Source organism: Cherax quadricarinatus, chromosome 90 (genome assembly GCF_038502225.1).
Source record: "Cherax quadricarinatus isolate ZL_2023a chromosome 90, ASM3850222v1, whole genome shotgun sequence".
Lineage (NCBI taxonomy): Eukaryota > Metazoa > Arthropoda > Malacostraca > Decapoda > Parastacidae > Cherax > Cherax quadricarinatus.
The window spans coordinates 2675398-2688502 of NC_091381.1; the positions used below are offsets into that span (position 1 = coordinate 2675398).

Sequence of the window (13105 nt, forward strand, 5' to 3'; positions counted from 1 at the left end):
TTTAGGGCATTCGTCAGGACTGATACATTCTCATTGTATAGCAGGACATGCATATTCTTGGTATGAGGAATTATTCTAGGGTGATTTCTACGAACAATTTTTCTAGCCGCCAGCTAAGCATTTTTTACAAAATTCTTGAATAATTGGTTTAGTAGCCATATCAAAGGTTTTCCTAATTTCCTTATCAAGAAACTCTGGGCTACACACTCTGTAAACCCGGAGTAGTAGTGAATATATGAACACTAGTTAATGGCCTTCATATATGCTGTAAACTTAAACATTCTGTCACACCTGTCTATCATAACATCTAAAAATGGACAAGAGAGTTAAGTCTTGGTAAAAATGTGTAATGGCCCAAATAATTCTGCCAAAGACACAAGATGTCATCCACGTGTCTGAATCACTTAGCTCTATCATGGGCAGGATATTATTCAACAACTGCCTCTTTGTGTGTGTGTGTGGGGGGGGGGGGAAGGGATCCCTTTTGTAGGGAACTTTACAAATTTTAAATTATTGTATGGAAATTTAATTTAAAGCGTGGTGCTCTTCAAGCTCATTAGAAGCGGGAGATGAGCGAAGAATGCAGCTGTGGCTACCCCTCTGGGTCGTCACACTAAAGTGCTAGAAGAGGAAGGTGGCAGACTTTGAGTTTCTAGTAGTGAATATGATAATGGTCGTTTCGCTAAGCTTGGCACCTCATTCTTCTAGGAAACATGTGGCTCTCTTTCCACAGGGACCACAAGTCTCTCATCTTATTGGTATTAAACAGTATTGATGGACCTGGTTTAAATATCTGATGGGCTTATGTTCTCTTCTCAATGATCAGTAGAGCAGGTATTATGTGTATTTAGACTCCTGGACAATTAAAATAGAGGCTTATTTTCTACTTAGGAATGAACTGTGGCAAGACTTTTTCTGATAATCTCGCGGACTTGTGTTTATCATGCCATTCTTTTGAATGGACACAGTTAACATGTAGACCTTATTAGTCGGCTACTACGTTCCCCGTAGCAGGGAAAAAAGTCACTGCTAGAGCCTATCATTTGAGACATGTGCCACTTACAGAAATAGGAACTTCTAGAAGAAAATCGCCAGTGTGTAGTGACCTCACAACTCAAAGGCATTCTCTTTCCTTCTGGGAGTTTTTCCCTGAAGAGGTATTTTGCATGAATGGGATGTCCTAGCTAGACTGATTACCATAGTTTTAGCTGGTCTTCTCATGGATGAGAGAGAATCTCCTGACTGTGACTGTAGTGAAGCTAGGGTCATCCGTTCCTGTTTAATTACCTATGTCTTATGGTGAAATTTCCTCCATTAGTACATTAGAATAACTGTAGAATGATAAAAAAGTTGGTAAGGCAGTCCACCTAATCTGACTCAAGGTGAGCTTTGCAGCCCTTGTGATTCGTTAAGAAAAAGGTTAAGAATTATTTCCAGCATTAACTTCGGAAGGGCATTAAATTCGCTCAATTTAAAGCTTTCAAATGATGAATAGGACTGTAAAAAGTAGATTAGTTTAGGGAGGAAAAAACATCTATTAAAGGGAAAGAAGGAATTGATGCATCATATCCTTATCTCCATTCTCTACAAAAACAGCATTGTTTTATCGTTGAATCTAGCTGATGGCGTTTGAGAATGTCGAGGAGTGACATTGTGGAGGATTTGATGGAGGACACTGTTTTGCATTTAGAGGGATTTGGGGAAAGTCCTAGAGTCTCGCCGTTCTTTTTTATTATGTAAAGTCCTCTAACAGGGACTGTTGTGCCTGCCTGACAGCCTTCATCTAGGAACCAGATGTCGAGCTCACTGACCAGCTCCTCGGTGACAACGATGATGAATATATAGGTAAAGAGAGAGTCGAGGAAGTCACCCTGCAAAGCACCTTCTCACTAATCGATTTCGTGTTCACCAAAGAGAAGTTTTGATCCATTAGATGAACGGATAAATGGGAGGGAAATGTTGGTAATCGGTTCTTAGTACAGCATCCCTAAATACCAATACACCAACAATTACTACACACTAACATACCATCACTACACACCAACAATCACTACATATCTACAATCCCTACACACTAACATATCACTACACAGTGACATACCATCACCATACGCCAACATACTATCACCACACACCAACATACCATCACCAATCGCCAACATACTATCACCACACACCAACATACCATCACCATATGCCAACATACTATCACCACACACCAACATACCATCACCATACGCCAACATACTATCACCACACACCAACATACCATCACCATACACCAACATAAAATCGCCACACACCAACATACCATCACCATACACCAACATAAAATCGCCACACACCAACATACCATCACCATACACCAACATAAAATCGCCACACACCAACATACCGTCTATACATATCAGAACATCACTACACACCAACACCATCACTTCACACCTACATAACATCTTACACTACCTTCCTAATCATTCCAAAATGTCGATAGTCACGAGTCCAGATATTTCACTATTTTCTACCTCTCGGTCTTTCATTGCAAAGGTTAAACTACCAAGAAGCTATTCGTTATTCTGTGTTATTTCCAGTTCACCGTTGGGTTTACACGTGCAAAGTACCGAAAAAATAATATCCTTATAAAATAACTAACAGACATCAGAATCGTATATGTGTTATAACTAATTTACGCATTCTTGTTCGACGATAAATTCGTAAGTATACGTGAAAGTGTTTTATTAATGGGGTGTTACTGAAGTGTTAGAGAATTTATCGCTGCAGTTAGTGTCATCTCATCAAAAATTTATCATTCACACAATGAACGTTCCTGTTAGGGATGTAGAAGGGTTGTTTATTTCCATAAACAATTTCCTAGACAGTGATGAAGGATGAACGTTGTTGGTAGGGAGAGACATGATGAAACAAGTAACCAAGCAGCCTACAACTGTTTACACAATCTCTCTCTATCTCCCTGTCCCTGTCTCTCTCTCTCTCTCTCTCTCTCTCTCTCTCTCTCTCTTACTGGATCTGGGGATCACCAGCACGGCTCCTAGACTTAGAGGAAAATGTTACAGAAATAAGAAGTATTGCCAAATACACATGAAGGGGCACAATTAAGCATATGTAGAAAATATAAGCAGAGGCCACTAAAAATTACCTGTCATTTGCCATTTTCACGAGACAAAAAGGCAAAAAAAAAAAACGCAGTCTTGCCAGTGCAAAACATTAACAGCAGTTAATGTTGCTCCATAAATAAGACTTAGTAGGAAGAACGAGGTTGTGCAGGCACAGTCGCGCCATAATTAACGTAATCTGCATAATAATTAAGTGCGTTTAAATTATGGCCGATGCATGTGCATTATAATGCGGAATATTTTACGAATCCCATATATTGTAATATAACGTTGCTGGCGTAGTGTTGCTTGATTTGTGTTGCTGGGATAGTGTTGCTTGAATTGTGATACTAGAATTGTGTAGCTGGGATAGTTTTGCCGATATAGTGTCGGTGGGATAGTGTTGCTGGGACAGTGTTTGGTTGCGTGAGGCTTATCATACCCTATCTTAAAACTATGTATGGATACTGTCTCTACTGTTTCGCTGTCTAAGTTGTTCCACTTCCTGAGAACTCTAAGACTAAAGAAACATTTGCTAACATCAATTTGATTCATCTGTATTTATAATTTCCTGGTGTTCCCTCATGTACCTGTATCCAGCCTCTCAAGCAGTCTACCTCTATCCATCCTATCAATCCTCAGTATTTTGTACGTCGCAACCATGTGAACCGTGATTCTTCTATCCTCTAATGTCATCAAGTGTTGAAACTTTTACTTCTCGTTATAGTTCTTACCTTTTTCCTCTGGTACTAATCGCGTTGTAAACCCATGCATGTTTTTGTTATGTTTTACCTGACATGGGTTCCACATTGGTGCTGCATACTCCAAGATGAGCCCGATAAATGCGGTATAAAGAGTCGTTGATGACTTCTTGTGATGGTTTCTGAAAGCGATCCTAAATTAATCAGTGTCGCTATTCAGTTGATGAGTGCCTCAGGCGATATGCTTGGAACTATGCTTACCCCGAAGGCTTTCTTGTTCAAACAGGTTTGCAGTCTTTGTTCGCCAAGACTGTACTTCATTATTTTTGTCCGTCCCCAGTTTTCACAACTTTGCATTTCATGAGATTAATTTCTAGTAGCCACATATCAGGCTAATCCTGCAGTTTGTTAAAATTCATAAACAGTTTTTCCTGGTCTGCTCCTGGCTATATTCCTCTCATTAGTTTCACGTTATTTGCCAACAGGAATACCTCTCAATCTGGTTCTTCTCTCATGTCGTTTACATGCAGAAGAAACAGTACTGATCCCAGTACTGTCCCTTGCGGATCCCCACTCGTCATGCTTGCCCATTCCAACACTTCTTTCCGTACAATAACGTGTTGTTTCTTTCCAGTTAAGTATTCCTCAATCCATTGTAATGTTTTCCCTGTTATTCCTATCTGCTCTTCTAGCTTGTATTCCAGTCTCTTGTGTAATACTGTATAGAAACTCTTCGTACAGTCAAAAAATATACAGTCCACCCACCCCTCTCTTTCCTATCTAAATTTCGTTGCTCCGTCATATAACTCTAAAAGCGTATTGGCTATTGTTTACGAATCTTCTCCTTTTCATGTGATCCACTACGCTACACAGTAATCTTATATATTATGAACGTCGATGACACTGGCCTGTAGTTTAATGCTAGGTTTTATTTTTTTTAAATATCTGGACTACGTACGCTGTTTTCTAGACCCTCGGTTGTTGCCTTCTTTCCACTGACATGTTATAAATAGCAGGTAGTGGTTCCTCTCTCGGAACTCACAACAAGAGGTGCTGTCTGGTCCCATTGCTTTTGAAATATTTAGTTCACTCATTAGTTTCTTCCTATTCTAGTATTGTGTGCACTGTGTCCAATACTCAATGGGACACTCTCTCTTTGACTCTCTGGTAATGTTCCTGATTCCATTAAATCTTATGATCAGCTCCTTGAAAAATTCCCGGCCATTTCTAGTGAGTTTCCTAATTTCTTCTTCAGTCTTAATACCTGAGTGGGTTCATAAAAGAAAGAGCAAGGTGATGAGCGTATCAATGAGAGATTTTATATCAGACATGATTAAGAAGGCGGTATATATGCTCAAATATTTGGAAGTGGTCTTGTCGACAGATGGTTCGATGGAAGACCACGTAAACAAGAGGGGTAAGAAAGATGGTGGTGCATTAAGACAACTGTTAAGTGGAAAAAAAAGCCGAATGCACCAGAGTACAGTGGTACCTTCACTTTTAAGTGGATGTGATGCATGGATTTTAATTGTTGCAACGAAGAGGAGACTGGAGGCAAGGAGATGTCGTGTTTGAGGGCGACGAATGTTATGCTGTGAAGGTGTGGGGATTGCCGAAAGTAAAATTGGAAGGGCCGGGAGGGATTGTTGAGGTTTTATAGGCACTTAGAGAGGATGGAGCAAAATATGGTGTCTAGGAGAGTTTATAAATTGCCCTGCAGGGAGGAGGGATAGAGCTCAACCGAGGAAAGTCTGGAGGGATGGGTGTAAGGAAAGTTTTGAGTCCTAGGGGCTCGAACATCCATTAGGCTTGTGTGAAAACATAAGATCCGAGTGGATGGAGGCAAGTGACCTGACCTGGTATTGGAGAGGGAGCAAAGGGATATTTATTTCCAGATTGTGGGAAACCTTGTTAGTCAGGCTCTAGTCCTGGAGGTGAGAAGTACAGTGCCTGCACTCTAACGAAAGAATGAGGCTGTTGCCGTCTGAACTGTGGCATCAGGCTTTGGCAAGATGGCGATAAATTGAATGACGGTGAATATGATTCCTCTTTCAGGGTTACCTTACCTCTGTGGGAAATGGCCGGTGTGATAAGAAACAATAATTCATAAAATTTATTGTATTAAAACTTTAATAATATTTGTATCAAAGGGTAACTCATAGCAAAAGGCATGTATTAAATATTTATGTGACTAATATTGCCCGAAAGTGGAGCTGAGGAAATATTAATTCAAACCGGTTTAATACCAGTTCACTAATATTTGTTGTTCAACATAGTTTCTTAACTTCTCATCTCTACTGTGTAGCCTACACTCCTGGTACTTCCAAAATGACATTTTTCAGCAGTCAGACTTTGGTACTCTTTACAAGACGTTCTCAGTTCCTAGTAGTCTATCGCTTGGTATTACTTGCAAAACATTTTTATCATTTGGTATGATCTTCTTGCCTGGTACTCTTAACATAAAATTTTTAATTGTGAAACTAGTAATACGTAGCTAGTAATTTCCACAACAGGAGTGCCACTCCACACACGGAGTGCGTCTCTCAGTGCATAAGCAATGACACTTCATTTTCATCCCTGTTTTAAGAATTAGAGAAACCTTGACTGGTGATGAACAGGTTGTAAACAGCCTTAAAGACCCTCATGTAGTCGATAGGGTTCAAAGGCTAATGACAACCAGTTTGACTTGTCATTCGCCTTCATCATGTTCCCCGTACCTTTCCATATAAGAGCAGCGAGCTGTGCAGGCCACAGGAGCCTCTGGGTGGGTACCGGTTGCTACAGTGAAGCCCATATCACGTTAGATTTGCGAGGTAAGTTGCTACTTGTCACTTAGCCGCACTCACCACCACTGTGACACTTCCCCTCACGACACCAGCTGGCTAGTAATCAATTTACTCCAAGGAAGGTCCGTCCCTCCCGACGCCATGGAAGATCCGCCCCTCCCGACGCCATGGAATATCTGCCCCTCCCGACGCCATGGAAGATCCCATCCTCCAGACGTCAAGGAAGATCCTCCCCCTCCCGACGCCATGGAAGATCCCATCCTCCTGACGCCATGGAAGATCCGCCCCTCCCGACGCCATGGAAGATCCCATCCTCCCGACGCCATGGAAGATCCACCCCTCCCGACGCCATGGAAGATCCGCCCCTCCCGACGCCATGGAAGATCCGCCCCTCCCGACGCCATGGAAGATCCGTCCCTCCCGACGCCATGGAATATCTGCCCCTCCCGACGCCATGGAAGCTCCCATCCTCCAGACGTCATGGAAGATCCTCCCCCTCCCGACGCCATGGAAGATCCCATCCTCCCGACGCCATGGAAGATCCGCCCCTCCCGACGCCATGGAAGATCCGCCCCTGCTGACGCCATGGAAGATCCGCCCCTGCTGACGCCATGGAAGATCCACCCCTCCCTACACCATGGAAGATCCGCCCCTCCTGACGCTATGGAAGATCCGTCCCTTCCGACGCCATGTAAAATCCCTTCCTCCAGACGTCATGGAAGATCCACCCCTCCCTACGCCATAGAAGATCCGTCCCTCCCGACGCCATGGAAGATTCACTCCTCCCGACGTCATGGAAGATCCACCTCTCCCGACGCCATGGAAGATCCCATCCTCCAGACGTCATGGAAGATCCACCCCTTCCGACGCCATGGAAGATCCCATCCTCCAGATGTCATGGAAGATCCTCCCCTCCCGACGCCATGGAAGATCCTCCCCTCCCGAAGCCATGGAAGATCCTTCCCTCCCAACGCTATGTAAGATATCCCCCCTCCCGACCCCAATAATATTTACACTGAGTGTTAATCGTTTAATGTATAAACACTATGATTATACTTCTATCCTTAACATAGGGATTAAAATATCCTTCACTAGTATCATTCAGGGGACAGGCAGCCTTAATGAACCTTCAAAGTAACTAAACAACGCGACCTACTAAAGGATTTATTGGCTAAGGCTGAATTGCTATCTTCCAGTTTTTCTTTGGCCACATCATCTGTAAAACAACCATTTGATGATCGGATAACTTTTTCTTTTAGCAATATATTTGCTAGGCTGCAAGAGAGAGGGACCATGATAACCAATTGTCAGATTTTGAGATCAGATACATTATGATTATATTCCTCAGGCAGTATATGCCCATAAAAGGAGTACAGCGACTGGGAAATGGCAGATAATCGGGTCTGATCTGTGGAAAATGAGGGTAGCCTCAATTATCTGAATCAAGAGCCCTTCAATATGGGATGTACAATGCCTGCTCTTATGTTGGGCGGATGGTGTTATCACCGGTAAGTCAACATTGGATCACTACTGTGTGACGTTCTGGAAACACAGTTAAAGTGGAAGTTATAGTTTAGGATATAAAAATGGTATATAATACTGATAAGTTGATAAGTAAAATGTGCAGCAGTTAGGTATATTTATTCTGAAACTTTTCGGAATAAAGATATCTAAGTTTCGCACACGCGTCTTACTTATCCAGTGATAGTTACGAAGTGTTCTTCTTGTGGTGTTTATGGGAAGTTATTTGATGGATTAAATTATAAATTTAGGATCATATCAAAAGGAAAGGTTTGTTTTCATTATATTCATTGCACTGTGTACATATTTACATTTATAATTTATGTTTAAGAAAAATTATATATAATGTATGAAACGAAAATTGCACTCCCATGTTTAATTAATAAATTTAAAAGCTAAGTTTTTAGAAAGGAAATTCTAAAAAGGGAACGTAATTTGAGAAATATTTTCAGCTTGTAAGAGAACAAAATCGTGGCAGCAGCAGTAATCTTCAAAGCTAGATTCTTTGGATAGTTATCATTTTTTTTTTTGTGCCTTTAGAGTTAAGAGTGGTAAAAGTGACCGCTGTAATTCCAGACCGGTGCTTCGAGTCTACAGTGATCACTAACAAATATTACACTATGTTCTGAGATTTCAGCATGCTTATATATTATCATGAATTTTGGCAAAAATAGGTACTGTTAGTGGTAGCCGGACACATGAACTGGAGCGGAGTTGTGGTAAGTGGGAGTGTGGGAGTCGTAGTGGGCCACACCCTCATAGGAGACCTCTGGGTGGTAGCCGGTCTCGTCTGCGTAGTACTTGACAGTCTGGATACGGCCGTCAGGAAGGTTCACGTAGTACTTTCCTTCTGTCTTGTAGCCGTCACGAGATTCTTGATGGCCGAAGTTGTTGCCAGAGTAGTCATCATTGACTCCATAACCGAAGCTATATTGTGGCTTGGCCTGGAGTAAATGATGATATTAATACTATCTCCGAGCATGGATAATAATATTAATACTATCTCCGAGCATGGATAATAATATTAATACTATCTCCGAGCATGGATAATAATTAGTTTTACTAAGTATTGTTATTATCATAGTGTAAAAACAATATTAGTAGTAATAGTATTAATAATTATTATTATTATAGGTGTTCTGTAAGTCTACGTTGCATTCATTTATTAAATAAATAAAAAAAAATTGGTAAATAACTAGATTTGTCTAAAGGCTTTAATTAATCACTAAACTCTGCTAAAGCTATTATGCATCTCTGTCACATTTGTGTTGGTTAATACTTGGCTATTTCCTCTACTGCTTTAACAATATTTATATATTTAAACTTTAAAATATAGCCTACACTGTGACATTGGCTGATTATATTTGTACAGTAATTCATTTTTCGTGAATGTAATTGCTTCAATTCATATTCATTAATTATTTCAAGCTATGTTTTCGTGACCGGTTTACTCTATAAATTAAATCAGTACGAAAATAACTTTGAACTCACGTTTGGATATGTTTTACCGTAAACTGGGCCAGAATAAACAACTGGACCACCATGCAGACCTGAACCACCATGCAGACCTGAACCACCATGGAGACCCAAACCACCATGGTGAACAGGACCTGAGTGGTGTATAGGGCTCTCGTGGATAATTGTTTTCACAGGAGCAGAGTGGAGGTAGGAATTTTTACCGCCTAGGACGAGAGTCATCAGGCTTGCCAAGATCGTCACCTGTTACAGGAGTAGTTTTATTAACGCTGATGTCTTTGAAAAAAAAGAGAAATTAGAGACAAAATTCTCACTCTTTAGAAAATAATTTACATCGTGAAGGAAAAAGAATCATGATTATTTGTTGATGATTATTGAAATTTAACTATATGGACATTTAATTTAAATGCCTATTTTTTTTAAGTACCAGTTGAAAGCTGTATGAAATCATCCAAGTTCAAGTGATGTACAAAATTTGTATATAGAATGAAATACGAAATCAGCTTTGCGTTTCACTGCATTTTCAGACTAATTATTTTCCTGCAAACTAATACCCGCGTTAGCTGTACATAATTTATTATAGGACCATTATATACACTGTCACGTAGAGTTAGGCTATTATATCGTCATCCAAGGTTCCAAATAACAAAGAGGCAACGTGAGCGTCTTACCTTTGTTGTTGTCATGGTGATGGTTGGTGAAGGTGTAATGCTGGATGCTGCTTCTCACCAGGTTATATACATCCCCCCATCATGGTCACGACTAGGCTACTCATCAACCCCCACCCCCCATTCTCCTTTTTCCCAACTATCAAAGATAGACCACGCCCTTAACCAGCTAGGAAACGCCCTTATCATGGACACTAAAATTTTCTCAAAAAAAGCTCATAGAATTCTTGGCTTCACATGAAGAAGCATAAATAACAGTCATCCGAACGTTATATTTCACCTCTTATATCTTTGGTAAGGCCTTATTTAGAGTATGTTACAGAAGGGACATATATGCACTGAAAAATATATAGAGAAGGATGGCAAAGTTAATGACATATATCGGAAAGATCTACGAAAATAGACTGAAGATATCGAGTTTGTCTCGCTCGAAAGATGTAGAATTAGGGTGGTAAATGACTGAAATGTACACATGGAAAACAGGAAATAATATAAGAGATATAAATAACTGATGAAAGAATCTAACCAAGACAAGAGTCACAGCAACGGATTCTAGTTGGATAAATTTAAAGTTAGAAAGGATACAGTATGAGCAAGAACTAATTTGGTAAAAGATGCATATAAGAGTAATAAGCTCCAAAGAAGTGTCATGGAAGTGAGAACTTTGGGTACCTTTAAATATAGGTTGGATGGATACATTAGTGTTTGTGTGTGGTTGGGTGTTAATTGGACCTGCCTAGCATGGGCCAACAGGCCTTCTCCAGTGATCCATTGTTCTCTTGTTATTATACGCTTTCAACAGTGACGTTAATGCATCTAGTGTTGTGACAGTTACACTACGCCTGTATCTCAAGGCTAAGCTATCCCCGTCTTGGTCGCAAGTGGGTCGATTTTGGCTTCACAACTCACTGAACGATCATGAAGGAAGCTCAGCGTTCTGAAGGACCTTCATGTGAAGCCCCTACCAGAATACTGAAGCACTAGTTGGTAATCTTACACACTTCATTGGTGTCTGGCTGGTTAATTTGTTTACTCTCACGAAATTCGTGAATCTGAGCTGGAGAAGACGCCCATATTCTTTAAGAAATTATTTTACAGATGCAGGAAGGAGAATCTTGAATATTTATGAATAATAAAAGTTGAATATATTAATGGAAATGTGTATTAAACTGTGAGCTTATTAGTTTTTATAAAACACAAATTGGTAGGTTTTAGCGAATAATTTCAGGTAATTTATGGAAAATATATGCACACGTCTTTCAGTCGTAATATGGACTAAAAAGATACAGGATGTAATATTAAATCTGAAGAATTAAAATATTTATACTGGTGAAGGGCTCTTGATCTAGGTTACCGGAGCTACTGTCCCCTTCCCAGATCAAATGTTATTGCCTCTCATTTCCCAGGTGGTGCATAACCTTGACGGATTTAGCGCTTCTCTGTGAATCTCATGCTACTGTGATTAATGAATTAGAAAGTGGAAATCAAGCTACTGACGCACATGATAACTTGATCACATTCTGCCAGCATGTATAATAATTATTTGCCTGGTAATAGGTAATAACTGTCCATCTATGACAATAATAGCAACTGAAAACCGACAGCTTGTCTGCAAGAAGGCACAAAGTGCACTTAAATATTCATTCAAATTTTTTTTTGGACACAAACAATATTTACTGGTAAGTGGTGATGCTGACACTATCATCATTCTTCACGGCGCCTCGTAACAAAGACAACCTCAGCATCTTACCTTCACTTCTGTCTTGGTTCTAGATATTTTCCAATCGCAAAATTTTATCGAGAAAATAACTTCTGCTCACGGCACTTGAGATTTATTCATTAAGCTAAATGTAATTAAAAACACACTTCTGTAATATCTGGTTATATATTGATCACGACTCTTTAAATAATTTCTCTGTACACTGAACGGTCGATATCAATGCCATGGTACTTCACTCTACTGGTGGCTATATTTCACTGTCTATTATACCGCATTATTTCCTAGGACATTGTTGCTAGCAGAGCAGAGACCGTTACCGCAATGTATATCGCAGGAACGGCGTTCCCAAGGTCATCCGCTAGATCCTCTGTCTTATCTTTCTCTGATTCCTTGACTGACCTTCCTTTATCAGTTTGTTAATAATTAAAGCCCTAAGTAACTGTGCAATGACATACAAAATGTTTTAATCCCTAAAGTACAGATTAAACTTCCTTACTGGCCTAGAGTTTCACGACTCACTTTCCAAGGGTTCAATCCTCACCCGTTTTGTGGTTTGATAGATTAGACTTAGTATACATGTAATGAAATACACATTCTCAGTGCACATACAGTACCACGTGTGTTCTGTAAATTCTGTCCAACCTTAAATATATTAGTTCATTCAGGAAATATCCATTTCCATGAAACACTCTGGTGCCTCTCTGACAACGCCTCGCCACAACCACTCACTGAAGTCAAAATGCAATTTGAAATTGCATTTTTTTCGTCAACAAGTGATGACTTGTCTCCATTGCACTGCAGTGTATATCACTTTCATAATACTGTTTTCCTTAGATTTTTATCTTCTCGATATATTACAACAAGCTAAAAAATATTCCATTAAAAGATATGCATATGTTAAATTTTTTTTTTAAATATTGATGTTGGTAGAGCATTTCCAGCCTTTGTCTCCTCGTTGTGCTCCGGGTTTTTTCGTGTTTTCGCGGTCGCTCTTACGTGCTAGAACTTTAATTTGTGTCATCAATCCTATACGATACATCCCTCTAGCGCCTGGAACCAATCTTGGGCGGAAAACATTATATACTGAGTCAAAAAAGGAGAATTAGTGTGCACTAGCAGA

General features: G+C 40.1%; 1 protein-coding gene across 1 annotated transcript; it reads right to left on the minus strand.

The window, feature by feature from the left end:
- Positions 1 to 8583: 8583 nt before the first annotated feature.
- LOC138850894 (larval cuticle protein A2B-like) lies at positions 8584 to 10383 on the minus strand. Its single transcript, XM_053783136.2, has 3 exons — positions 10269 to 10383; positions 9613 to 9840; positions 8584 to 9065 (listed from the first exon to the last, which is right to left on the minus strand). Exons 1-3 carry the CDS (start codon positions 10281 to 10283, stop codon positions 8802 to 8804), a joined length of 507 nt encoding a protein of 168 aa, XP_053639111.2. The 5' UTR covers positions 10284 to 10383; the 3' UTR covers positions 8584 to 8801.
- Positions 10384 to 13105: the final 2722 nt, after the last annotated feature.